A 27,322-nucleotide genomic window follows, 5' to 3' on the forward strand; every position below is an offset into this window, starting at 1 on the left:
TTATCATAAATAATAAATAATATTCTAGTATACTATATACTACTACATACCCATAAAATATATATTTATCGAGGTTCGAGCTACGTATAGTACTATAAACGTAGAACCTAACCACGGGAATACTATAAAAAGGTAGGTAAATAGTAAATAGTAAAACGTGAAGAAATGTGATAATTGTAGACTTAGTTGTGCCTATAAATTTTCTGCGGCTAAAAGGTATTGTTAATTTACGAAGGCTGACATTACCTTTTAACAGCCTCGGATTAATTTTGTACCGATTGTGGCGGACCACTTAATACTGAGCAGGTCACCTATACACTCATGCAATCACAATCACCACCGCATCGGATGCTGAGTCATCCCGCAGAATCCGGGGAAAGCAGACGCCCGCACTTGATTATTAAAACTTGCATGCCCAGAGTAATGACTTGACTCCAGGGTTCGGTTCACATCTCGGTCTAGGCCTGTACGACGCGCCTCGATGATTACCGCCACTCCAAACGCCTGAGCCTTTCCATATGCGCGATCGGGATGCCTCGAGCAAGCACTGCCCCAGGAGCTCGGCTCCGATGTCGACGAGCCTGCGACAGTTGTAAACGGCGGAAACAGAAATGCAACGGAGAGCAACCATGTACAATATGTGTACAGAGGCGCAAGGAATCAGAGTGTCATTTTTCGGACCGGCCTGCACGCACACTGAAGCCCGACGTTAAAGACTCGACAATGTTGCTTAGCGAGCATCTGATACCATCGCCGCAAAGGGAAACGGCTATGGATCGACTATTGAACTCCCTAGAAGACCGCGGGATGAACCTGGAACAACAGGCCAAGGATGAGAAAGAAGGGACGGCTCCAGTTCCCAAAGTGGCGAGACTTCTTCGCGATGGCCAAGGAAAGTTTATGTATATTGGCGATTCAGCAAGTTTGTCTTTCTTACAGAGTGTGCGCCGTGTCGTTACCTCTTCAATTGGCCGATGCGAGTTTACCGAGGACAACTCGCGACACTCCATGCTCGAGGCCTTTCAGAATAACCCAAGCTGCCAGCAACCTGGACATCTGATGACGCCTCCGAGTGACGAAGAGGCTCAAAGCCTAGCTCGCCAATTCGTGCTTGCCACAAGCCCGCTACTAGATTTGTTTGACCTGAAAGAGTTCCACCCGCGACTTGCCAACTGGGTTGCAAACCCATCAGGCGATGAAGACACTGTAAGCTCCATTTTCTATCTGGTACTCGCCATCGGAGCCCAGGTTTCCGATATTGACCAGAGTTTGGCCGAGCAATATTTCGGTAGCGGTCGTCAATTGGCGTTCTCCGCATTCCAGGAGACCCCCAGCATCCACACTATACAATCATACATTTTGGTTTCCATGTACATGCTTGGTGCCTGCAGACGTAATGGCGCGTTTATGAACCTTGGAATTGCTTTGCGAGCTGCTTACGCCGTGGGTATCCACCGGAAAGACGCAAACGCACTGTTTTGTGGACGCGAACAACGAGCGAGGGAGCGAGTCTGGAAGAGTCTCAGGATGATGGATCTTTTCCTCAGTGCCTCGCTAGGCCGGCCCCCAGCAACCTCTGACTATGACTATGACATACGCGATGTTGCTCTTGTATCGGGAGAACTACAGGCACTTGAGACACCTGAACAGCAGCTCTCGGTTGCAGTCATTTCATTGTGTCGGATCTTTGAACGGATTCTGACGGATGTCTATATGAAACAAGTGATATCGATCAATGTCGCAGAGAACATCTCGAATCAGCATCGGGCCTGGGTTCGAACCTTGCCAACAATCCTCAAGATGCAGACCGAAACACTTGAAAACAAAACCATGGAAAGCAGTCTAGCTGCAGCTCATGTGTTTGGGTCATACTACTGGTCAATCATTTTGCTAACCCGGCCGTTCCTTATCTATCGCGTTGCCCAATATGTCAAGGGCAAAACCGATTCATCTTTCACTCCGCAGACTCGAAACGGGAGCTCTCGTATTGCACTGTTCGCCGATGCGTGTGTCTATTCAGCGCTGCGAGGCTTGGATGTTGTCGATGATCTCAGCCACTATGCCGCCCTCCCACGACGGCTACCATTCCTGATCAACTCCGTCTTCAATTCCGTCATTGTGCTCGGCGCTGCCTTTTTCGCTGATTACGACAATTTTCTCCCCCTGGAAGAGGGGATAAACAAGGCCGAACGATTCCTTGGGTTATTTGTCCCGCATGATCCTCATGCCTGCCGCTTCTTTCAAATCATCAAGTACCTCCGTGGGGCCGTCACCGAGTATGTCTCACGACGAAATAGACAATGGATGGACCGCCGCAGTAAGCAGGTCGACCAGCTTTTCGGCCAAGTCGGCGGTGGCGAAGATCCCAGTTCTCTGACCTCAGGGATTGGTCGTGATATTCCTCCTGCTGGCCGACCGAATGGTGATTCACCGTCAGCGGCGGCGCCACCTCCTACCTCACCCGGAAAAATTTCCAGTGGCATACCATCCTCTTTCCTCACCTCACAGCCGCCACATTTCTCTGCCGGTGACGATGTATGGGACGCCCTATGTAACGGCACAAATGAAGCCGCTGCTTTGTCTTATGATGCAGCAATATCTGCTCTGACTACCTCTGGGATCCCGGTGGGTTGCTCTCCCGGAGGGACCATTCCGTCAGGACAGCAGCCTGTGTCTGGTGGCCCCTCTCCTCTCTCTGATGTGATTTTCCCAGACAATGGTCTACTGTATATGGCCGAGGATCTGCCAAATTTTGGTATCTGGCCGGACGAGCCGTGATTCAGAGAGTACCGAGCAGCGATATTGCGTCCTTTGAAAGCTGGTTTATTTGGAAGCGGTGTACTGACGCGGCTCGGTGCCTTACTATTTTGAGAGGTGGATGATATTCATGTTGCGATGACTCCTTTTCATTTTGCCGTTTTGTTACCACCTGACTAATGGGACGCGCCTAACCATTGATATATACCCTGGTGCTGATGGATTTACTCTACATATACTAGTCTAGCAGATTCTCTACTCATTGTGACCGCGTAGACGACATTTCTTGGATTTATCGCAAACTAAACTCCTATTAGTGCCTAGGTGGGTGTAGAAGCGAGCGTATTTTCCTGGTGGCATGCAATTTAAAGCCATCTTTTACGACACAGATACGTGAAGCTGAAGATGGAAAGCGGAATCAAAATTGGGGTGACAAAAAGGGTTGATTCGCTTCGTTTTACACCGTACATACATCATCGAAAGCTGGAAACAGTCCAGAGAAAGAAAATGTGCTACTGCAAAGGCTGCGAACATGTTGCTGGATTATGTATGAACTGGTAAAGGACAAGATCAAAATGGACCATCCAGGTAGCACAGAAAGACAAGAGGAAACAGGAAAAAGAGAGACATCCACACAATGACCATCATCATCGACGGGAATTATATGACAAGAGGCTAGAGACAGCAAGAAATGCGGGACAGGAGAGGCATAACCATATCTGAGAAAGAGCACAAAAGGGGAATATGATGCCTTGCCAAGTACGGAATCTCTGTAGGGAAGTAAAATGATTCGTGGCGTGAGATTCGATACGCGCTGCGTCAGAATGAGGTCCAGAGCCATGATATGTACGCGTGTCGGTCCCAAGGACACCAGCACCATCGAAAAGACAAGCTGCAATAAGGAAGAGAATATCCCAGAAACACGCAAAACATCAAATAAGGATAATGCAGGGGGTGGGGAGGGAGCCCAATTGCCATATAACCAGGATTTATATACGCCAGTCTAGAACCAAGCGAAGACAGCAGATCAGAAGCCGAATGGATTATGGGGTGCTGTTGGGTTGGTTAGTGGTGCATCTTTCGTACTGTTGTGAGACAGAAAATACATACTAGCTTGTGAGAGATTAGCCCTGAGTCCAGTTGGCTGGGGCTCAAGCTTCTTGGGACCATCAGGCTTAACACCGAATCTGACGGACGGAGGCGGTCCTGTCTTCTGCGGTGACAGAGGAGTGGCTGTTGGCTGCTGGGGAATCGGCGGCACGGGGGGTGGAGAGGTTGCAGAGTACTGATTACCGAAGCCATTGGCACCAGTGGGTTGTGGTTGCAATGCCGGAGGGAGAACAGAGTTGATACCAGTTGGCATTGGTTGCTGGGGCTGCGCAAATCCCCCAAAGCCTGTAGGCTGCGATGCAAGTCCCTGGAAGCCAGCCTGCTGAGGGAATGGTTGTTGCTGTTGCTGGATGCCGAATTGGGACTGTGGAACAAATCCTGTCGGCTGAGGCATCAGGCCATTTGCGTACTGGTTCTGTCCCATGAAACCCGTTGCTTGAGGCTGCATTGTCGACTGGAAACGCTGTTGGTTCAATTCGCTCAGACTCTGTCCGGGAGGGGCAACCGGAGGGCCTGCCTGGGGAAGTCCAGTCAGTTGAGCCTGCAATGGAGGAGGACCAAAGGAGCTCTGTTGTTGCGAGAAGTTCTGTGGCGCAGACAGTGGACGCGGAGGGGGAGGAGGCAAAAGCGAGTTTTGTCCCAAGGCGTGAGGAGGCTGGGGGCGCTGCCTGGCTTGTGTTGGTTGAAATCCGGTCTGCTGGGGGCTAAAGCCCTGTTGCCCTGCCTGTGCCACTTGGTTAAAGAAGCTGGGCGTGGCACCTGCTTGCTGGGGCTGGACTACCGGTGACTGCACCGTAGTTTGTTGCGGCTGAAGAGCCGGCATAGGCGGGACTGGCTGTGCGGTGCCAGTGGGCTGTGCGGGTGTCGGCTGCAAAGGAGCTTGAAGCAGAGATAGATCCGCCATCGCCCCTGTGATTTGCTTTTGGATCGGAGCCTGAGCTGCCGCTGGCGGAGTCGAGGTAGCAGATACAGATGTTGCGGAAGGCTGCTTTGGCTGCTTTACCTCCCAAGCATCATCGTCAAATCCGCGTGCAACAGGCTTCTCAGGCTCAGCAGGACGCGGGCTTGCCGGTTTATCCTGTGACTTGGAGTCGTCTGTCTGTCCAAATACCTTTGGATCAACAACATCTCCAGCTTGGACACTTGGGGTGGGCCTGCCCTTGCGAGTGTTGTTGCGCAGTGTACCACCGGGCCCGGAGAATAGACCACCCTGCCCTCCATCATCTCCGTTACCAATAAATTCTTCACCCCCAAAGCTAACATTTCGAGGCTTCGATTTGTCGACACGGGCGTACTTGGTATCCAAGACCTTCATTACGCGCAAAGCGTCACCCTGGTTTAACCCCAAAGTTATAAGGGTTTCCATCTTAATGTCAGGCAGCACAGATTCGTCCATTGAATCCTTAATGAAGCTTTGTGCATAACGCTCACACCGATGTGGCCCAACGCCAGCCTTCAAGAAGAAGTCGAACCAGTCGTACTCGGGATGTTGTACAGAAGCTCCAGACTTGCTAGCCTCAGGAGTGACTCGAGATTTGAGGCTCGAAAGAGGTTTATCCTCTTCCAGAGAAACGTTGGCGGCTTTCTCCACAAACTCCAAATCTTCAACGGACATCTTCGAGACAGGGACGGCAATCTTGATACCATTCACTTTGTGCAGATGAATCTTGCCATCCTGGAGACCTATGAACTGCGCATCCACCGTGAAGCTCTTAGATCGATCCGTCCATTTGCGAACCTTTTTTGGATCGGGTTTGGATTTCGATTTGCTGTCGCGCTTCTGGCGGTCCGAAGAATCCAGCGAGTCCGTCCGTGACTTACCCATTGCAAGCTTGGTCAGTCGGGCTTCTTCTCTTCTATTCTTTTCCACGCTCGTCAGACCTGGTTCTTCTGGAAGGAGTGGCTTGGTCACCAATCCTGTGATTTCGACATAACTGCTAGGGACGACGCCCTCCTTATTGTTCTTCAATCGCCGCACCATCCACCACTCTTCAGACTTGCTGTCGTCTATGATGACGACCTCATCACCCACGGCCACCGTCACTTCATCTTCGCCTTGCGCCATAAAGTCGTAGAGAATCTGGCCCTTCTTTTGGCCACCGCCTTCTCCGGCTTCCAGGACCTCACGCAATCCCTCAGCCCGGTAGGCTCCAGCAATCTCGCCGAGCGCTGCGACCACCTCTTGAGCAGTGTCCTTTGCCCCTGCGTGGAAATCGATGCTCTTGCTTGGCCTAACAAGATCAATGAAGACATGCTTGCCTTCAATCGAGTAATGAGTGAGCTTTTCCGCGCTCCATTCTTGTTGCCGGTCATCTCCCTCGGGAGAAATGAAAATGATCCCAGTAACCATGTTGATGCCCAGTGTTGTTGGCATTTTCTTTCTCTTGCCCATTACCTCGACCATCTCATTGATGTTATAGATGTGGTACCCCGAAGGAGACCGCGGTGTCATCTCACCCGCCCGATTGTAAGGTGGGGAAGCCTTGACGCGAGTTCCATCGCGGTTAAGCGAAGGAGGCGCCGCCTGCTGAGGACGAGGTGGCGCCGGAGATGGCTCAGGCGAATACTGAGGCATTGGTGGTGTTGCATGCTCCGAAGGTGGTCGGCGCGGTAGAGCCGGGGGTGGAGACTCCCCATTGCGTTCCTCTGCTTGGTCGTACGATGGTCGGACTGGAAGGCTGGGTGGCGGAGGCTCATCTCTAGATGACTCGGTAGGGACACCAGTGGGAGCATGCTGTTTGTGGATTATATTGGCAATCGCAGCAGCAGCGGGGTTGTGAGACACATCAATCGGGGAGCTGGCGGGCGATGTCTCAACTTCTTCTTCTGAGGCTTGCGCTGGTCGCTGTGGGAGAGATGGTGACGCGGGCGCAGCTGGGACAGAAGGTGGAGCAGGGGCATGCGCTGCAGCAGAGGCAGTATTCTCAATGATTTCTATGTAATTTGACGGCGCAAACCCATAATCCGAGTTGATTCCTACCAATGTCCAATCCGGGTCCGAGATATCGTACACCAGCAATTCGGCATCTTCAGAGAAAGACACTTCCTCATCTGTCTGTCGCGTGTAATCAAAAAGGGCTGTGGCTCTGTGTACTGGTTGCGCCTATGCAAGTCAAGTCATCAGTTCTTGTTTGTACAGGTATGGCACACCCAATCACGAGGCGCGTGTGCATCCGTGGATGAGTACTAGCATGGTGCTCTCGCAGTCCATGACCATTCTGAGACTCACCTCTTCGACATAGTTGTTGGGGACTAGACCCTCGGGTTCATCTTCATCCTCCCGCTCGGCCTTTTTCTTAGCCCTCCACCAGTCATCTTCCGCGTTCTTTTCCAAGATATACAGCAGGTCTCCTTCGTGAATCTCGAGTTCACCCTCCCCTTGTGGCTGGTAATCGTACACAGCCGAGTAGACACCGAGGAACCCCATAGTGGATATGACGAGTAATCTCACGTACCAGCGAGCGTTATGTCAGAAGATCCTGCCGCTGCAAGTGGCAGCGTCTGCTACACGTGCCAGCGCTAATTGTCGGGGATCGGAGGGTAGTCGAGGGAACGGGGAAGTGACGGCTGCTCGGTCAGCCTTGGCACTTAGTGCGCGGAGCCAGGGGATAAGGTAGAGTGCGCGAGGGGAAAGACACAAGTCTAAGGGGATTGAGGGAGAAGAGAAGAGGGAGATGGAGTCCCAAGGTTGGATCAGGGAGGGTGGGAAGGTGGGCCGGGGCGATCGGTAGGAGTTCACGGAGAGTCACGTTGCCTACGTATGCTCTGCTATTTTTCCCGCTTCACTGTAAACTTGAACATCAATTGATACTTTCGTTGTTTTCCTATCTTACTCCAAGGCACTCCAGTTGACTCCAGTTCTGGATTTATATCGCCCCTTTTAACATTCAATACTGTGCCCCCACACGGTTCTCCGACAACTGGGGCATCTGACGTCTTTGGGGCATGAAGCTAACGGGCATATCTGCAACGCGTGGGCAACACAAGATGACTTCAAGGGATATATTGGAAATATTGGAAATATCGAAAATATCGAAAATGTTCAGATGTACATTATCTACTATACACTGTCATAGCTCATCTTTGAATGTCTCACTGCCTTCGCCTTCAGACTCCTCAGACTGCCGTGCCGGTTTGCGCTCCTCAGCTGGCTCGGATTCTTGCTTCGATTTATGGCCTGTAGGCGGTTCATCTCGAGATGCCGCATCCTGGGGCGATTTCTTCGAAGCCGAATCATCGTCCCAATCCTCATCCTCGGCGAGTTTGCCTTGGAACATGATCACGCCGTTGGTTTCCACGATTTCAAGCGTCCAATCTTTGCCATCTGCTTGCTCATCCAGTAACTTCTTCATGTCTTCCACCTTCTCGGGGTCGAGATCATACTTCTTCAGAACTTGCTTGGAGATTTTGCGAATTTCACCATTCTCGCGTTTCACAACCACCTCCACACGTTCCTCACCTGCAGAAGCTACTCGACCCTTTTCAATTTGCTTGCCCTCCATACCGACAAGCTTTCGACCTCCGACCTCGATCCCCCCGACAATTTGAAGTTCAGGCTGGGCGGCGTCAGTATCGGTGGCTGCGTCGGCCAGTTGGTTAACTATGTACCACTCCTTGATAGCTTCCCATTCAGTTACTTCTTCAGGTAACAAAATCTCGCGGCATTCAATGTTATGCACCTCATCCTGCTGCGGTGGCAAGAAAGCAATATCGTCACATAGGCGAGGGGTATAGATGACCATCAGATAAGAGCACGTTGCAAGCTCCTTGATCCACCCGATGTGATCTGTCGACTGCGGGTGACAATGAAACTGCACCTCTACCTTGCGTTCGCGTCCAGTAAGATCACATTTGGTCCCACCACGGAGGTGCTGAACCAAGTATCGTGAGCCACCCTTAGCATGAAGCTCTGCCACATCGGTTTTGCCAGGTTGTTGATCTTCCTCGCCCTTGCCCCCGATGAATCTTCCCAATATGAAAGAATGGGTTGTTGTGTCTTCAATCGGTGGATAGTGGGGGATACCACGACCGACAGGGAGTGCATGGAACTGCTTGATCTGCTTTCGGTAACAGAAAGAGTAGGACCACCAGCCGGAGAAATAGTACAAGCATTTGCCTTCCATCTCGCGTAGAAGCTCCAGACCACGATCTGTTGCACGAGCTAGTTCCTTCTGCTCTTCGACTTTGCTGTCACCTTTGTCTCTTGTCGTATTGCGGTCGTCTTTTGTGACAAGCGGTATCTGGCAGAGAAGTCGTCGATCATCAAGGATCATTTCTTCATATGCGAATGGAGTTAGATCTACCTCCTCTTGAGGAAAATCGGAAAATTCGTTTCGCTCCTTGCCCATGTAAAGCTGAGGGTTGTTCTGGTCATTATTAGGTTGTCTTGCGTCGGGGCTGGCTTGCGATTGGAGCAAAGCGTCGGCCTGGGCTTCAAGGACATATTCTTCGGGAAAAGTCACTTGATACTAGTGACAGTAGAGTATCAGAATACAAGTAAATGCAGTATAAAGGGTCTAGATTTGACGTACTTGGGGATAAGCGAGGATGTCGTCGTTAATGTTGAACAGCTTTTTATTCGCCCACGCACTGGACACAGCACATGCCAACACCAGCCATGGTGAGAGTCTTGTGGTCGGACCCATCTTTCCGGTCAGATCACAGAATACTCAAAGGCCCTGGTGGAGTCCGTGGGATCCGAATATTGGACCTCGAAGCTTCCCCGCGCAAGATGCAGTCGCAAGAAGCTTCAATTTGCAAATGGGAATGATTCGCGCTTCATAAGTTCCGTTTATTGCATACGAGTTTCGCAAGTTCAAGGAGTAAAGATGGGTATTAGAGAAGGGTATGTCTACGCAATAGCGTGTTGAGAGGTGAGAGGAGCTGCGTGGCCTTATCTGATAACGTGGTCCCCTTGGCCATACCGCAAAAAAGACGTGTACATCCTGAGTGGCCACACTGGCTCTCTTCACACACTTGTAATTCAAGTACCATATTCATAGGATATTAGATGTAGTCACATGGACTGGCCTTATGGTACTTAGAATGCCAACAGTTGCACTGTTGCTTCTATTTAGGCTATAAATACATGTGAGATGGATATCAGCATCGTCTCTGTAATACACTGAGATATATATACCTACTCCGTATACTAACATATTTATATAAGTATACATATCTCTAACTATATCTCCTCTCATATCCTTAGACATACATGCACGTGATGCACGTGCCAGAGCAGAAATGATTGAAAGGATGACCTAATCCTCTAACCACATATGGCTAGCCCCTGCTTAGAGGTTGCTGACGGGGCATTTCGTAATAAATCCGCGAGTCATTGGCCCGAGATCGCTGACTGATGTCTTGCAAAGCAATTGAACATGCCAACCTCCAGGGCTCGAAGTATTTATGAGAAATTGACTAACGCTGACATCCTTTCCTTAACATTCTACTCATTTCAGTTTCCTTGATTGAAAGTATAAAGATCCTCCCATCCATGAAACTCCCTCTGTCTCTTCTAATTTGCATCACAGCAGTCTTCTTTGCTTATAACCCATCTATCAAAGACTCTCTTGTCACATTGATCGACAAAAAATTTCCTATCCTACAGCTTCTTGCAAAGACAGAAGCTATTGTTCCTCAGACAACCACTCTCAACCTGGAACAACCCGCTCCCATAGTCCTTCCCGTCACAGACATGGCTGTTCCTCGCGCAATTCGCCAAGTTTTCCTTGCCATTGAGCAAGCAGAGGGTGCAGGAGCTCGTGTGCGCCGCTCTATTGGTACTGCCAAACTCCGCAATTTCAGTCCGTTCCTCATGCTCGACCACTTCACTATCGGCAAGGGTGCCGGTTTCCCAGACCACCCCCACCGTGGCCAGGAAACCATCACCTACCTGTTGTCCGGTGGCGTGGACCATGAAGACTTTGCTGGAAACAAGGGTACTATTGGACCCGGTGACCTACAATTCATGACTGCTGGTCGCGGCATCATGCATGCCGAGATGCCCCATGAGAATGAGGATGGCAGTCCCAACGTCGGTATGCAGTTGTGGGTTGACCTGCCCCAGAAGCTGAAGATGTGCGAGCCCCGCTACCGTGATCTACGAGCCAGTGAGATCCCCATCGCCAAGCCTGACGATGACCGGGTCACAGTCAAGGTCATCTCTGGTCAGTCACACGGCGTTGACTCTGTGCGCGACTTGGCCTACACGCCCGTCTGGATCTTGGATATCTCTATCAAGCCCGGTGGCAAAATTTCGCAGCCTCTGCCACAGGGCTGGAATGCGTTCGCCTACACCTTGGCCGGCGAGACTGTCTTTGGCTCAAGCGACTCAACTCGTGTTGTGAAGGAATTCCACAATGTCCAATTCGACCAGGCTGGTGACTTTGTCGAGCTCTCAGTCCCAGACAATGCGGACTCGGAATCTCGCATCTTCCTTGTGGCTGGCCAGCCGCTAGACCAGAAGGTCGTTCAGTATGGACCGTTCGTGCTCAACACCCAGGAGGAAGTCTACCAGGCCATGCTCGACTACCAGACTGCGTCTAACGGGTTCGAGAGGACACGGGGCTGGCAAAGTGAGATTGGAAAGAGAATGGCATTCTAAGATGCCAGGTGGATGGCTTAACGATATACGTTTATCATTTTTGTGTATTCATTAAGCAGGCTACGGCGTTTGTATTCAAGATATATCAGTTTGAATGAATGATTCTAAAGTTCTTCCATCAACTGGTACATGTAGTTGGTCTCTGTCACTTTTGGGTGGGGGAAGTAGAGAGTTGCTCATAACCCTTTTTTTTCTATCCATCTGATTTACTATAGAAGAATGTGGTGTATACATCTCAATTTCCTAAGACGGCGGTCTTCTCGATTCGTAATACGTATGCTATGTCACGGCCCACAATTATCTCTTTGAGATGAACGATTGATGATAGCCTACCCTTTCTCTTCAGACTCTGATACCAATTAAATGGTTTCAGACTGAGTGATTCCATCGACTTTGAGGGTTGCACCCACAGTGCCAATGACGGCAAGACCTCTAGGGATATGGATATCACGGATTTTGAAGCAAGCAAAAACGACCAATCTCTGGAGCGATGGACAGCATCGGAAGATGCACTGAGCAAGATAGTCGTCCACCGCGGTGCTGAAGGAGATATCGAGGTACTTGAGGTCTGGGTACTGTTTGTCCTCTGCAAACACCTCCTCGAATGCCTTGTAGGATACGTGACGGCAGGATGCAATGTTCAAGTGTTGAAGTTTTGAGCCAGAGTGCTCCATCAGGGCAATAAACCCATTTGATGCAAGCCCAACAGGCTCCGGAGGACCGGTAGGATTTGACATGTCCACATCTCGGAGAGAGTGAAGGTCCGCATAGATAAGGGCCGGGTTGGACCACCCTTGAAAAAGGTTGGTCAATCCATGGTCGGTGAAGGTTGCGTTCTGAGTAAGCCGAAGCTTGGACAAAGCATGGCAATGCTCGTGGATGTGCTCTAGGAGACGGTCATCGACAAGCTCAAACTCCTCAAGAGATAAAGTATTGAGCTGAGGCCCAACTGCGGCAATTATTTGGACAAGAGATTCAGTTTCCGCCTTAGTCTCTGGCATTGGATGCAATGACAAATGCTGAAGATGCTCGAGAGTGGAGATTGCCTTTAGCGTGTTGTCGCCGATCTTGGCGAGGAATTTCAATTTCAGTCGCTGAAGGTTAGGACAATTGTTGCACATGACCGTAGCAGTCTCATCATCGAAAGCAGAATCCAAATTCCAGAGCTTCAGACTCTGTAGCCTGTGGCCGAGCTTTATGAAAACCCGACGCCAGCAGTCATCGGTCACAAGATTTGGCCCATCCAGATGAAGGTCTTTGATTTGCATATCACGCTCGATCATATAATCGAAAATGGGGTCCTTCATTGGAGTCGTGAAACGTAGATTGACTCTTGTGAGATGAGGCATAGAGGCAAGAATCTTGTGGTAATCATCCGTGCCAAGTTCTGGACACATGTAAGCATTGATTCTGGCTGTCTCGCGGGAGTTTGAACCTACTAGCACAGTCAAAGAGGTCAATGGACTTGTAACGAGGGCGCAAGAACAGATTCAAAGTCCGAGAAGTCACAGACCGCCTTCTGGACAAGATCTGACCCAGACGAAGAAGCAATGATGGAGGCAGGTCGCCGAATTCATCAACATCGTGAATATGATCAGCGACTTTCTGGCACCAGGTTAGCATTGTGATAGCTCTTCCATGTCTTGGAACATACCTTGATGCACGTTTCCAACAGACTCTGAGTCCCATGAAGAGTCAAACCGTCGAGCAAGTTGGCTTGGTTTTGACGGCGACCGATGCCAGGGCCACGCTTCTTAGCAGGGGCCTTTTTCTCATCCCCCTTTTGCTTTTTAGAGCAATCAGCACATAGCAGACCTCCATTAGGACCGGTCTTGCTATACGCAGTGACCGTGAAGCGCTTCTCGCAAATTTCACAGTTTTCTAGCTGGCCTGGCTTGGGTCGTTGCTTCTCATCGACCATCTGCCCGGCAAGAAAATCATCGTCATCATCATCCCCATTGCGTTGCGCCTTGCGGCGTGCAAAAGCCTTGGTATTTTTGATTCTAGCAATGGCCTGTTGTCGCTTGCGCTTCTTGGTCACATTTTCTGGGGAATTGGCTTCCGGAGAGCCATTACTTTCAGCTGCATCGGGCGAATGAGCGGCTTCAACTTCAGGAGACTGCTGTGCTGCCCCTGTGGCTCGACGGCCATAATCGTCTCGAATTTGGGCCGCCGAAATGTTGTTTGACTGGAACTTGTCAGTAGCGCTCGACAATGACCGGAGTCCGACATACAGCAAGGAAGTCTGTCAAAGCGGAGCGCCTGCAGTTGTCAGTCTCTGGGGATATATGTGGGAGAGGGAAGCATACGGGCCCCGAATATTCCGTGCCTGTCGTCTTTGGGCCCTGAATAATGTTAGATAATAATACGAAGCGATAGAAAAGGGGGAGGGAATACATCTTGATTCGGAAGTCACTGGACTCGTGGCGATTTCGCGTTTCACTTAACGCGCTCTTATCAGATAAGAGTGCGGAGTTGAAGAGTCGAGGTGAAAGGTGAAGGTGGAAGGTGAAGTGTTGAAGGTGAAGTTTTTGAATCTGTGAAACAGTGAACCTGTGAATGTCTAAATCTCTGAATCTCAAACCTTGGAAACCTTGGGAAGTTGGATCGGATTCGCCCGCGAAGAAAATTCTGGTTCAGGCACCGGCGCTGGATCGATCGATCACTTCTCCCCTTTACAATTCATCCTCTTTCCCATCCTCTCTCTTTCCTCACACTCCCCTTTAAATCTGATCCTTTTCTGCTCCTTCGGACTGCAACTACTCTTTCATACTCACCTCCAGACTCCTGGACTCCCGGTTCTGCTACTCCGACTCTGCGACTTTGCCAAGTACATCATTACTTCACATCGTGTATATGGGTGCAGGCTAACAAATTCCTCTCGTTCAGTATCTCGCTCACGACCAGCAGTAAACCCTCACTTTGTCGTTTCTTCACGCTTCATTTTTGTCTCACGATCATGAGACGCAGTCTGCGGCCCAGAACTACCATCCCCGATTCCGAAGATGATTCACATTTCAGCGAAACGTCATTGAGGAATTCATCGCCCCTCGGTCGATCACAGCCCCTGCGAGTGGGCGGATCATCCCTTCCCCGATCTCGATCTCAGCGCGTTATCCAAGATTCCGAAGCGGACGAGACAGATTACGTCGATCGTTCAGATTCGATGGCCCCAGAAACGTCTGTCCCGGGCAATATTGCAGTGGTGGTGCCAGCGTCGAACAATGGTTTACCCAGTGAATCGAATTCCCGGAGCTCATCTGAGAAATCGTCCACAGGCTACAACACACCAGCTACTAGTGTCGAAGCCACCGGCGCCAAGTTTCCAGCGCGTATCAATGCTTCTGATCGTGCAAACCAACTCCGGTCAAGCACATTGTCCTTGGGCCTTTCTAAAAGAGGGACCAAGCGATCTACGGCTGCCCGGGATGAAGATGATGGCCGCGAGGCCTCTGATGCTGCTCTGGCACATAAACTCCAGATGGAGGAATATGGTCAACCCCAAAAGAGACAGAAACATTACTGGGCTCCTATTAGCCAAGATCAACTATCCTCTGATGAAGACTGGGTGGCGGAGGACGACGAGTCGGCACTGGGTGATAGGACTGTGTCCTTCTCTCCATTAAGTCCCGAGCCACCGGGTTTACTCCGGGGAATCCATGCAGGTCCGTCAGAATATGATCTCGCCGACCCTAATTATGCTCCTGAGAATCCTTTCGAGGAAGTGGTCGATGGTGCTACAGAACGTGATCTCAGCGATCCCTTCTTTGCTGACCAGGATCCTTCCGATGAAGAAGCCGACCTTGATGGCGACCAATCAGTTGGTTCTGACGAGGATCTTCCCCCAACCTGGGAGGAGCAGCGAAAGGCCCGTCGTGTGGCGGCCGACCGAAAGAAACTCGAGAAGAAACATCCAACGATAATCAGCATGTGGGATGATCTAAGATCCCGGCCTATCATCGCGCCAGAGGAAGCTAAGCAGCCAGCCTCCATTACTCGAAAGTTGAAGCCATTCCAACTCCAGGGTTTGAACTGGATGATGCAACAGGAGCAGACTGAATATCGCGGCGGCTTGCTCGGTGATGAGATGGGCATGGGAAAGACCATCCAAGCCGTATCACTCATCATGTCTGATTTCCCCCAGCGCGACCCTACACTAGTCCTTGTACCTCCAGTCGCTTTGATGCAGTGGGTATCTGAGATTCAGGTTTGTTGTGCTGTTAGAATCACTCGTGGACTTGAACTAATAAAGCCAATAGGAATACACGGATGGCAAATTGAAAGTCCTAGTTTACCATAATTCGGACCCAAAGGTCAAGAAAATGACGCCAGATGACCTTCGAAAATATAATGTTATCATGATATCCTGTTCGTGTTTTCGTGCGTTTGAATCATGGTGGAAACTTGAGCTAACCATTTCAACCAGACTCAAGTTTGGAATCTATCCACCGAAAGCAGGAGAAGGGCTTCACTCGCGGTGAGACAATGGTCAAAGCAGATAGTAGGTGTCGCAACATGTCACATCTGAGTACACGCTAACTTTTTTAATCAGGCGTTATCCATTCTGTACACTACCACCGCCTCATCCTTGACGAGGCGCACAGTATTAAAGTATGTTGTCCCAAGATCGTCGTTCTCATATCACGCTGACCTATTTAGCAACGCACTACAGGTGTTGCTAAGGCATGCTTTGCCTTGCAAGCTAACTACAAGTGGTGTCTTTCTGGCACACCTGTGCAGAATCGGATCGGGGAGTTCTTTTCACTCTTACGCTTCCTGCAAGTCCGGCCATTTGCCTGTTACTTTTGCAAGCAATGCGATTGCGAGCAGCTACAGTGGACTGCCGATAAATCGGGTCGCTGCACAAAATGCTCTCATACGTATGGTTCCTGAAAATTCGTTCTCGATTCTTTATTCTGACTTTTACAGGGGCTTCAACCATATTTCAATCTTTAACAAGGAAATCCTCGGTCCAAGTAAGACATTCCTCAATAATGGTATTATTACAAGTCTTAACTGTTCTAGTTACCGAGGGACGAACACAGGTAGAACGCAAAGCCGGACTACAAAAGCTTCGTCTCATCACAGACCACATCATGCTACGACGAATGAAGCAAGACCATACGTCCTCGATGGAACTTCCTCCTAAACGGTCAGTCACGCTTCAGCACCACATTAGAATTCCTCGGCTGACATTCCTGTTTTCGCAGGATTACGTTGCACAATGAATTCTTTGGCGAGATTGAACACGATTTTTCACGCAGCATCATGACCAATTCCACCCGAGAGTTTGATACGTATGTCAGCCGTGGTGTCATGCTGAACAACTATGCCAACATCTTCGGCTTGATCATGCAGATGCGCCAAGTCGCAAACCATCCGGATCTTATCCTGAAGAAAAACACGCAGCCAGGATTCAACGTTGCAGTGTGTTGTGTGTGTGACGAACCAGCCGAAGATGCAATTCGATCCCAATGCCGCCACGACTTCTGCCGCCAATGTGCCAAAGACTATATACTGTCTTTCCAGGACGAGCAAAAATACGTTGACTGCCCACGCTGCCACATACCCCTTTCAATTGATTTGGAACAACCAACGCTTGCGCACTCGGAGGAGTCTGCCAAAAAGAATTCCATCATCAACCGCATATCCATGGAAAATTGGACCTCGTCGACCAAAATCGAGACGCTCCTGTATGAACTCTACCAAGAAAGAAGCAAGAGCCACACTCCCAAGTCGATCATTTTTTCTCAGTTCACTTCTATGCTGCAGCTCGTCGAGTGGCGTCTGCGCCATGCTGGATTCAACACTGTTATGCTGGATGGATCAATGACCCCGGCACAACGGCAGAAGTCCATTGAGCACTTCATGACCAAACCGGAGGTTGAAGTTTTCTTGGTTTCTCTCAAGGCTGGCGGTGTGGCTCTCAACCTGACAGAGGCCTCGAGAGTTTTTATCATCGACCCGTGGTGGAACCCCGCCGCGGAATGGCAAAGTGCCGATCGCAGTCATCGAATTGGCCAGCAGCGACCCTGCGTTGTGACTCGGCTCTGCATTGAGGACTCGGTCGAGTCTCGAATCATTCAGCTCCAAGAGAAGAAAGCCAACCTCATCCGGGGTACCTTGAACAAGGATCAGGCCCAAGCACTGGAAAAACTCACCCCGGAAGACATGCAGTTCCTTTTCCGTGGAACCTAAGTTCCCATATCTCATTAGCGATGTGCGAGGCGGATATTACCTTATATGACCTTCATGAACGAATATGTGCGATTAGTTCTACGTGACTACTCACTGCTCTCTCTTTTCTCCACAGTGGAGTACTATACGAAATGAAAGTAGGAAAATGTAGATCTATAAGGCTGATAGAAGAAAACCAGGCACACAAGCCAATGAACCGTGGACATACCCCATGAGGTCATGCTTGGCATTTCCGTCTCTGCTGCCTGGACCACGCGGGTACTTCATTTGTAAGGCTGAAAGCTTGGCTCAACCCACATGAACTTCCCTTTTCCCCTGATCCTAATTTTCTTCTGTCGTCTTGTCCGTTTATTTTTATCCTATTACATCACGGGGTCGTACATGACCACCTCTTACTTTTCGTCATGGACGCTCAACCCCGGTCGTTGCCTATCCATCCAATTGACAAATATGGCCCCAAGTTCGTCGAGAAGGCTGACAAGATACAACGCCGGATCACTATGAAGGATGAAAGGAAGCCAGCTGGAGGCTTCGATGCCACTCCGTTCCCGCATGCTCCGCCAGGCTATACCCTTAAAATCACTTTTCATCGCGCAAACAACCTGCCTGTTGCGGACTTTGGCAGTTTCTCCTCTGACCCGTATGTCTCTGCGCAAATGGTCGTCAACCTACCACGCCGCCATAAACAGGATCCCCCGGTCAGATTTCGAACCCCAACCATTCGCAAGGACATGAACCCCGTGTGGGAATGCGAGTGGATTGTCGCAAACGTGCCAGCCTCAGGTTTCCTTCTGAAGGCCTATGTCATGGACGAGGACCCCGCGGATCATGATGATAAGCTAGGTCTCGCATTTATCGAGGTGCCTGCGCTCTCGGAGGATTGGTCAGGTTTCAAAGGGAAATCATTCAAGGTCAAGAAGCGCTTTGGAAGCAAGCGCGTTTACGTTTTCACTAATGTCTCTGCTTTCGCTACCGGACACCACAAGGAGTCCTTCTTAGTGGTCAGTATCGAATGCCTGGGCAAGACCCCCGGTACCGAGGGGTGTCAACTGTACACGATTGGCCCCAACCACTGGTTCAAGCACTTTTCTCCGTTGATCGGACGGCTGGCTGGTATCAAAGATCAAGTTCAATGCAAAGATGGCAGTGGGAAGGCAGTCAGTCGCTACAAGTTGGTTCTTCCACCTCCCCCTATATTGTTCTATGCTGACAACAAACAGTTTCCAAGCCATTCAAATGCAGCTTACCGGCCCTGTGCCATCAGAACTCTACCACCGCTATGTGGAATTCAAGCCGTTCGTAGCGGGTATGTTCCAAGCGCAAAGTCTGCGAGGACGCATCTTACACAAGGCACTCCATCACCAGCACCAGCGCATCTACAACTTTGATCGCACGACCCTGCATGGGTCATTTGTGCGACCATGTCGCGAGTTTGCGCAAAAGTTCTTGGAGTTTGCGCACTACGGCCAAGGGGGACGAATCTTCACCTACGTTCTGACCTTGGACGGACAGTTCCGATTTACGGAGACTGGCAAAGAGTTTGGTATTGACATGCTGAGCAAGCACACTATGCATAGTGATGTGTCGATCTACATTGCTTACTCGGGTGAATTCTTCGTTCGCCGACGCAAGCATCGCCGTCGCCATCGCCCTGCTGGATCGCGCACTGAACGTGCTGAAACCATTACCGAGGTTGAAAACGAGATTCCCGTGGAGGAAGGCCAAGAGTCTGACCAGAACGAGGAGACTGTGGAGAACTCGACTGATCCAGCCGACTATGAACTTTTTATTGACAATGACAGTGGTACCTACCGCCCCAACCCAGAAAAGCTGCCACTCTTGCAGGAGTTCATGTCGTCCGACTTCCCTGGTCTCCACATTTCGACCCTGGATTGCCAAGCGGATGCGGAGCGTATGGGCAAGATGAAGGAAGAGCAGCGCGAATTCAAACAGCATGAGGGCCATATCATTACTTTCCTGCAACAAAGCAGTGGATCATCGCTGTCCCTCTCCAGCTCGGATGAAGATGAGCTCAACGAACGCAGTGGGCAAGGTAAACAACGTGGAGATCTGTCCCGACGAGTACACGAGATGCGCGACCTGCGAGGACAGGTGATGAAGTGGGTAGAAGCGGACGGACACGCAGATCGCCCCAAACACCGGTACTTCTCTGGCCGAGAGCGCGCGGCGTCAACTAGTGAGATTGAAGCGAGTCAGCGACCCGAAGCCACTCGAGCGATTACCACCAGCCCCAATCACGAGGCCCCCAGTCAGCTCGCAACTTGAGGTCTCGGGAAGTGATGTTTCTATTCTTTGCTTTTCTTCGTTCTCGGTCTGGCACCGAGTCTCATGACATTCACGGCAGTTGATACCACGAGGAGACGGAATTCTGTATACTCCCATTAATATATCTTTACTTGAGGTTTCAAGGCCGCTTTGCCGAGTCCTCATTTCCTTCTCATTTCCCCCAGTCCTGCAATAGAGTCAGAACGAAAATCGTAAGAACAAAACAAACCAAACCAAAATACAAAACAAAGAAACCCACAAATAAAAGAAGCTTTCAACCTACACATCACTGTTGGGGCGGTTGCCTGCTATTTGCGCATTTCTCCGATCTCGATCGCCCCGCCTCCTTCAGATCTTCGAGCTCTCCTCTCTCTCTCTCTCTCCCTTAGACAACCTTTCCTTGACGAATGACGAATTATTCGGCTCTTTCGCACGCTGCTTCATTTCAACGGCCATCCGACTGCAGGTTCGCAGACCGTCGATGGCCATCGATTGGTCCGCTGCTTCGGTCCCTTTCTCGCGCCGTGACTTGATCCCTTTGCCTGCGCCATCATGGGGAATGTCGCCAGCCGCCTCGACGATGTGGGGAATCTGTTTTTCAAGGATCAGAATCGCTGTACGGTCGCTCAAGTCTTTGTCACAGTTCGATCTATTGATAAAATCTCTTAGTTTCGATCGCATCGGTCACGATAAGCAACTCCCGACGTCGTCTTTTGACTCTAACTCCCAACGCGTTCCCTGCGGCGAGGTTCGTAGCTAAGCGCGATGCTGGGGACGATACTCCGATCGAATATATCCAGGTATGATTGTACCGCAACCGCCTGAACCTCTGTTGCATCTAGCTGACCAAAGCCCTTCGAAACACTGTAGGATCCCGACACTCCCTCCTCCGTTTCAGTACCAACGTTCATGCTACGCCTGTCAAATGACGAAGAGCTGATCTTCAATTTCACCTTCATCATCCGTCAGACCCAGACCGGCAATGCTCCCAACTCCGTCAATGGCGTCTCAACTACTCTACCAGAGGTGGCGGACACAAGTCTCACTGGGCTCACATTTGCTCACGCATCCAACTCGAAGGAACTGGACAACCTAATCACAAGAGAGTTCCATGCAAACCCTAACCTTCAGAATAACTCAAATGTTCAGTTGATCGGAGATTATAGTACCGGCGGCACTCCTTCCGTGTCGTTCGACTGGTGCTGGCGATGGAAACCCCCAAAGGTGACGGAAGATAAAGGCGGGGGCTGGCGCAATAGCTGCAGCTTCTTGGATTACGACCAAAGGACAAACCGCCTGAATACCCTGGCGCACTTTTCGTTCTGGGTGCACAACTCTGTTCGCCTCCTGCCGAGTCCACAGATATCTTCGCCAAACCTAGAGCCACCCGTGCCTCCGCGTTCCCGTATCCCGTCTACTCAGTCCGTCCTATCTCAGAATAGTGACGCTGAATCCTCCAACCCCTATCTTCCCTCGACTACTCCGCCTGAAACAGAGAATGCTCTCCCGCCTCCTCCACCGACCGCTCCCCCACCCCCACCCCCAGCCAAGGTGGACCTCCCGCATTCTCGGGCTGGAGATGATATGAGTGGGGTGGAGGATGGCCCGCTATTTCGCGCGACCATGAAGGCACTGGAATTGAAGACAGGAAACATGCGCACAAAAATCAAGAAGGTGCTGAAAAAGGCCGAGGCCGCCCAACAGGCGCAAACTAGCTGCAACGAGGCCATGGAAGCATTCCTGGGTTCGTTGAATGATGCATCCACCTCAAATGCGAATGCCATCCAGCCCGCTCTAGATCATTATTTCGAAAAGATCGCTCGGCAGATTTTGAATTACGAGCAGCTTAACACAATCCAACTGCAAAAGCTCGTCATTGAACCCTTGATCAAGCTTTATAATAATGATATCAAGCAAGCAGAGGCCAAAAAGAAAGAATGGGATGAAGAGAGCCGTGACTATTATGCTTATGTCAGTCGGTATCTGGGCCAGCGACAGGATTCACTGAAAGAGAAGAAACGGGCCGAAAGTGACTCGAAATATCAAGCCAAACGGCGAAATTTCGAACTGAGGCGTTTTGACTACTCATCGTTTATGCAAGACCTCCACGGGGGTCGCAAAGAGCAAGAAGTCCTCTCGCACCTCACCAAGTACGCGGATTTCCAAGCCAAGAACTTCTTGGCAGCTGCACAAAAGGTCGAGGGCATGACTCCTCAACTGGACGCTCTCATCCACGAGGTGAACCAGGCAGACAAAGAGTTTCAGTTCCAGCGGACTGAGCGTGAAGAGAAGCGCCGGTATCTGGAAAAGAATAGTAATCCATACCTCGAACCCGATGCCACAGTGACCGGGACTGCGAATTTGCCTTCTGTTTCGGCAGGAACGGCCAACGGTGGTGCCTCTACTGAGGTTGAGCTGGGCCGGGCGGATAGCACAGGTTCGCAGCTCCGAGGTGTCATAAGCAACACTTCGTCAGTCTCTTCCCAGGCAAATGCAGGATCAGTTGTGTCGTCGTCTGGGGTATGTGCCCCTGCATCAAATCCAGCGTCAGCTGGAAACACAGGCCAGAACCGCTTCAAGGGTATCCGTGATCTCGAGGAACAGAATAGTTTCTCGTCTGATCGAAGCGGGGGCCAGCAGCGAAAAGAGGGCCTCCTGTGGGCATTATCTCGCCCAGGATCGCACATTGATCCGAAGGGGATCAATAAACAGGCATGGCACAAGTAAGTACCCACTCAAAATGGTCCCCTTCTTCTTCTAACATTCGAATAGGTTTTGGATCGTGTTGGACCAAGGGAGATTGTCCGAATACAGCAACTGGAAACAGAAGCTGGACCTCCACATGGAGCCCATCGATCTGCGTATGGCGTCTGTCCGTGAGGCTCGCAATGCAGAGCGGCGATTCTGTTTTGAAGTGATCACGCCTCAATTCAAGCGTATCTACCAAGCCACATCCGAAGATGACATGTCGAATTGGATCAGGTCTATCAACAATGCGCTCCAGAGCGCCGTAGAAGGCCAAGGAACTCCGCCCCCGCCCCCTTCTTCCAAGGATTCATCCACCAGTCGGGACATTGGGTCCGTTCTCACTGGGAAGAGTTCGTCTGTTTCTGGTCACCACTCTTATTCGTCCAGTTCAAGCAACGCCGGCGTCAACCGACGCACCACAGTCGGGGCGCGGCCGAGCTACGTCCGCCACGACAGCAACAGTTTTGAAGAGAACCCCGCAAAACTTCTGCAGGTCGTACGAGATGCAGACCAAGGCAACAACTGGTGCGCTGACTGCGGATCATCTTCCAAGGTAGAGTGGGTGTCGATAAACCTGGGTATTGTACTCTGCATTGAATGCAGCGGGATTCATCGGTCTTTGGGGACGCATATATCCAAGATCCGCTCGCTCACATTGGATGTGCATTCTTTCTCGAACGATATCGTCGAGATTCTCTTGCAGATTGGCAACCGCGTTAGCAACATGATCTGGGAGGCGACTTTGGACCAAACCCTCAAGCCAAACGCCACCTCTACACGCGAGCAACGTCTCAAGTTCATAACCGCTAAATATGTTGACCGATCCTATGTTGAGGGTCTTCCCTCACCGCGCTCTCGCTTTGCAACACCTGACGAGCACCTTCTTGCTTCGATCAAGAAAAACGACATCCAAGGTGTGCTCTACGGCCTTGCCCTTCGCGCTAATGTCAATATCACCGACCGCTCCCGCAACACCCATGCAACCTTCCTCGCTCTCGCAGCAGCCGACCCTGCATCCCCGGGCTCCACACCGGTGACTCTCTCCGCTAGGTCTAGCGCAAAGGCCATCCCTTTCCCGATCGCCGAACTTCTAGTCCAAAACGGTGCAGAGATCCCGCCCCAACCCCCTCCATCCCGCTGTCCCCCGCAGCCCAGTTGTACCTCAGCCAACGGACTGCACGGTCATCCGCATTCAGCACCCCTGTCCCGCCACCCGGCCGGGCCACAGCTGCCGACACCTTGGGCTCTCTCCCCACAATCCGCAGCAAGGACAGTGTTGCCTCCACCTCACATACCCCCACTCTCGCAGAAAGCAAGGAAAAAGACCGAGAGAAGCTGTCCAAACGAGGCAGCGCCGGAGCCCGCTTCGCTGGGAAGGTGGCTTCGCTTGGCATCGATCGATAATGGCACCCCTCCGCGCCTTTCACTGTCTATATCCGCTTAGCACATCGGCTGCGCGCCTAATCGTAATTATATCAGGTTTTAATGAGCTTCGCATGAAAATTCCCGTCTGATGACTATTTTTTCCCTGTTTGTCTGGCCTGTGGTGTTGTATCCTCGGCTTGGTTTGTGTCTTTTACTTTTGGGTTCAGGTGGAGGATCTTTCTCTTCTGTCAATTCTTGATATTGGCTTGAAATACCGTCTTACGCGGATAGTTTCCTTGGAATCTAGAGATGGGATGGTTTAAACGTGCTCAGCCATTGCCATTCTTTCCAATACCTCTGATAGTCCTTCTTTACTAGTAGTCCCATGTAAAGTTTTCTGAGAGAATCTTACCCCATCAAAACGGTCGACTTCCGGCGCTTTTTCCAGGCCAATATTCTTTAGCCATGCTTGAGCAGGGCTTTAAGAGTGATGCTTATGGGTAGCCAACTATATACCTATCATTGTTTCTAGGGGCGGAGGTCGAAGTCTTGCAAAGCACGGCTCCCCAATGTCTTGTATATATGTATATACTAAGTCAAAAGCTTTATACTGCCTAAGTCTGTACCGAGTCTCACCCCGAGTCTCACCCGAATCAATTATAACTATGAGAAAACATTAATGCCCAAGGCCGCTGTAAGAGCTTTGGTAGCGCCGTGGATTTAGCGGCTCAGTATCCAAGTCACACGCCATCCGCGCAACGTCCATGAATTGGCATCTACTCGAAGGCACGCGAGTGCTCTGTAGAAACGAAGCTGCCTAATAGTGGCAAGATCGCGGGCCCCTAAGACCCAGCAGCTGACGATAATCATGGTCCAAACCTGTAAATCCGTGGGGCGTGGCGCCAGCGGTGGACAGGGGCCACGGCCGGCAGTTTGCTATGGAGATATGGAAAGTGGTCCCTGACAAGGTAGATCCATATGTTCTACTCCGTCAATTGGCTAGGTAAGGGTTTCCATTGTGGTGGCTGTGGAGGGAGTAACAGTGATCTGCCAGATTGGGTCTAGGATTGACTGTTTTGATAGTGGGAAGACATTGCTCGTTTCTGATTGCCCATCCAGGAATGGGGCTGTGTTGATTGGTCACTAGGACAGGATGATAGGCGGTAACACTGACACTATAGCAATCCGTTGTGTACAGTATACAGAGTGCTGTATTCAGGTATCAGGATGGTCCCATCTGAGCTCAGATTTCTGGTTGGAGACCGTTCGGTCTTCATACCTGGAGAAAGTGTGTAAGATGCTATGGTGTCATACTGAAGATGCATATGGAGATCAACAGGTGAGGTTAAGGGTGTAGGATATCAGATGGTGACGTCATATATGCCTCAGGTGTCTCCCCAGACGCTACGCCACTTACGACTAATCACCTGATGATCCTTTGCATGTCTGGAAGATGCTAGAAGAGCCCTACTGTACATGGAGTGCGTTTACCACGTAAGTGGCCCTCCACTTTGGCGTCAATCATAAGCCCATCCAATTCGAGTCCCAGACTTTAAGTTGCTTCGTATGTTATACGTAGACAAAAGGGTCCGGAGAAAGACTCCGGAGCTTCGTGACTAACGAATCCGAAATCACAACTGTATATGTGCCCAGGTAAAGGATTCCGATGCCACTGGGAACGGCCCGCGTCTCTACGGGTTGATCGGCACATGTAAGGTACCTTGGAACTTGAGAGGCAAATCTCCACAATCCACAGCGTATTGACTGGCTGTTTTGTGCGACGCCTATTGGTCCAGAATGAATATAGACCCATTGGGTATGCTGTACATTGTAGGACATGATCTCCAGGGCTCCATTGCATGTGATTACAAACATGTACACGCAAGAAAACCTAAGGATAATAATGTACACTAATTGAAGGGGTCTTGTAGAGGAGAATTGGATGTAGTTGATGTAGTTGTAAATGCGGCTCTCTGATTGGCTGGGCTGAGATGCCGGTCTACAAGTGGAGTCAACTTCAACTTCGCCCTTGACAACTCTGTTGTAAGTACTTTGTTCAATTGTGGTACTTGATCAGACTCACTGATATGAGGTACTCCGTGTACTCCACACTCAAATGCTCCCGAAAGCACTTGGATCCTGCCACTCTGTGGCAAATACAGGTCAAACCCGAAGCATGTCAACTCCCAAACAGGATGCTCGTGAAAGCGTGATTGGAGCCGATTCATCCAACGCTGATTATTGGCGGAATCATGATCGAGCCTAGTGGGAGTGTACCAGAACATAACATTTTGTCGGCCCATGGCTTCCTCTTGCGGTCTTCGAGGCGCCGCCCGTCGGATCCAACGATATTTTCTCCCCGAGTTGACGGGAATTTTTGTCTGCACGGAGATCATTCCAGGCCTAGTAATCAGCTAATTTTTCTATTTTTTGCCTTTCCATTTGATTTTCTCACTTCCCCAAGGTTCTACTAGCATTGGCAAGTCTGTTATGCATTGCTGCCATAGTCATGGCACTCATTGGCCCAGATTCGAGACTCACCCATTCGACCATGTTCTCTCCAAGACACTTTCTAGCCCCATCCAGATTCCGGTAGAAGATTCCGCGATCTGCGTTCGCCACGGTGGGCATTGTGGCAGATTAATGACACGGTCCTGGTACTTGGGCCCTGGCAAATTCTGATCCTCAGGCTCCGTTCGCCAAGTCTACAATTCAGATCCTGAGTGGTACGTCGCTCATTGAGCCCAGATCAGCAGAGCCTTATAGGACTATATGGTATGGTTGACGGTCTCCAGTCTTCAAGCACTGACCCATTATAGACTTCAGAACCCAAGCTCTCTTGATCATCGGCTCAGCCCGTGAGTGTCGTTTTTTTTGTATACAAATTCGAATTTCTATTTTAGTATTTTCTTCTTTCTTTCGCCAGACCCTAAGCCATTGACATAAGTCCATCAGCCACAGCTTGCCAAGAGAGTTGATTGGCTTCATTTCCCCCTCCATAGACACATTGCCATCTATCCGCCACTCTTCTCTCGCCTTATTTCAGGCACCTCGGCTCCCCTTTTTTCCTTTAGTCTGACAGCTCCCATATCTGGGTTTTGAACACCCGCAGCTCTCCCCAAGGGAGATATTTTCCTTCTATCCCAAATTGGGTCAGTGTGTGCGTGTTTCTTCAGCCACACCCCTCGGCTTTGTTTTATGTCCAAGGGCTCTGCCCCTCTTGTCCAGACCTGTGTCAGTCACACAGTCTCA

At 50.5% G+C, this 27,322-nt stretch overlaps 9 protein-coding genes across 9 annotated transcripts; 5 read left to right on the top strand and 4 right to left on the bottom strand.

Moving 5' to 3' along the window:
* Positions 1–723: 723 nt before the first annotated feature.
* N7446_004691 (putative C6 transcription factor) lies at positions 724–2,778 on the top strand (the record flags this gene model as incomplete). Its single annotated transcript, XM_058513440.1, has 1 exon — positions 724–2,778. The coding sequence occupies one exon, from the start codon at positions 724–726 to the stop codon at positions 2,776–2,778; it is 2,055 nt and encodes a 684-aa protein (XP_058374769.1).
* Positions 2,779–3,170: 392 nt separating this feature from the next.
* N7446_004692 (cytoskeletal protein-binding protein SLA1) lies at positions 3,171–7,558 on the bottom strand. Its single transcript, XM_058513441.1, has 3 exons — positions 7,097–7,558; positions 3,868–6,970; positions 3,171–3,810 (listed from the first exon to the last, which is right to left on the bottom strand). The coding sequence occupies exons 1-3, from the start codon at positions 7,292–7,294 to the stop codon at positions 3,785–3,787; spliced, it is 3,327 nt and encodes a 1,108-aa protein (XP_058374770.1). The 5' UTR covers positions 7,295–7,558; the 3' UTR covers positions 3,171–3,784.
* Positions 7,559–7,937: 379 nt separating this feature from the next.
* N7446_004693 (PRKCSH domain-containing protein) lies at positions 7,938–9,512 on the bottom strand (the record flags this gene model as incomplete). The annotated part of the gene is made up of 2 exons (XM_058513442.1): positions 7,938–9,335; positions 9,399–9,512. The coding sequence occupies 2 exons, from the start codon at positions 9,510–9,512 to the stop codon at positions 7,938–7,940; spliced, it is 1,512 nt and encodes a 503-aa protein (XP_058374771.1).
* Positions 9,513–10,363: 851 nt separating this feature from the next.
* Positions 10,364–11,473, top strand: N7446_004694 (pirin family protein; the record flags this gene model as incomplete). Its single annotated transcript, XM_058513443.1, has 1 exon — positions 10,364–11,473. One exon carries the CDS (start codon positions 10,364–10,366, stop codon positions 11,471–11,473), a length of 1,110 nt encoding a protein of 369 aa, XP_058374772.1.
* Positions 11,474–11,832: 359 nt separating this feature from the next.
* On the bottom strand, positions 11,833–14,309 carry rad7 (uncharacterized protein; the record flags this gene model as incomplete). Its single annotated transcript, XM_058513444.1, has 7 exons — positions 11,833–12,860; positions 12,913–13,078; positions 13,128–13,661; positions 13,708–13,735; positions 13,783–13,818; positions 13,871–14,026; positions 14,251–14,309. The coding sequence occupies 7 exons, from the start codon at positions 14,307–14,309 to the stop codon at positions 11,833–11,835; spliced, it is 2,007 nt and encodes a 668-aa protein (XP_058374773.1).
* A 123-nt stretch (positions 14,310–14,432) lies between these two features.
* N7446_004696 (DNA repair protein RAD16) lies at positions 14,433–17,671 on the top strand (the record flags this gene model as incomplete). Its single annotated transcript, XM_058513445.1, has 8 exons — positions 14,433–15,680; positions 15,733–15,841; positions 15,900–15,974; positions 16,026–16,084; positions 16,133–16,353; positions 16,403–16,449; positions 16,499–16,625; positions 16,684–17,671. The coding sequence occupies 8 exons, from the start codon at positions 14,433–14,435 to the stop codon at positions 17,669–17,671; spliced, it is 2,874 nt and encodes a 957-aa protein (XP_058374774.1).
* A 282-nt stretch (positions 17,672–17,953) lies between these two features.
* N7446_004697 (C2 domain protein) lies at positions 17,954–20,132 on the top strand. The gene is made up of 2 exons (XM_058513446.1): positions 17,954–18,842; positions 18,892–20,132. Exons 1-2 carry the CDS (start codon positions 18,076–18,078, stop codon positions 19,955–19,957), a joined length of 1,833 nt encoding a protein of 610 aa, XP_058374775.1. The 5' UTR covers positions 17,954–18,075; the 3' UTR covers positions 19,958–20,132.
* A 205-nt stretch (positions 20,133–20,337) lies between these two features.
* Positions 20,338–24,149, top strand: N7446_004698 (putative ARF GTPase activator (Csx2); the record flags this gene model as incomplete). The annotated part of the gene is made up of 4 exons (XM_058513447.1): positions 20,338–20,573; positions 20,627–20,757; positions 20,828–22,680; positions 22,730–24,149. Exons 1-4 carry the CDS (start codon positions 20,510–20,512, stop codon positions 24,147–24,149), a joined length of 3,468 nt encoding a protein of 1,155 aa, XP_058374776.1. The 5' UTR covers positions 20,338–20,509.
* Positions 24,150–26,521: 2,372 nt separating this feature from the next.
* On the bottom strand, positions 26,522–26,701 carry N7446_004699 (uncharacterized protein; the record flags this gene model as incomplete). The annotated part of the gene is made up of 1 exon (XM_058513448.1): positions 26,522–26,701. One exon carries the CDS (start codon positions 26,699–26,701, stop codon positions 26,522–26,524), a length of 180 nt encoding a protein of 59 aa, XP_058374777.1.
* Between the last annotated feature and the right edge of the window lie 621 nt (positions 26,702–27,322).

The sequence above is a fragment of the Penicillium canescens genome (assembly GCF_028828765.1).
Source record: "Penicillium canescens strain IBT 15451 chromosome Unknown utg000003l_segment0_segment0, whole genome shotgun sequence".
NCBI classification, from domain to species: domain Eukaryota; kingdom Fungi; phylum Ascomycota; class Eurotiomycetes; order Eurotiales; family Aspergillaceae; genus Penicillium; species Penicillium canescens.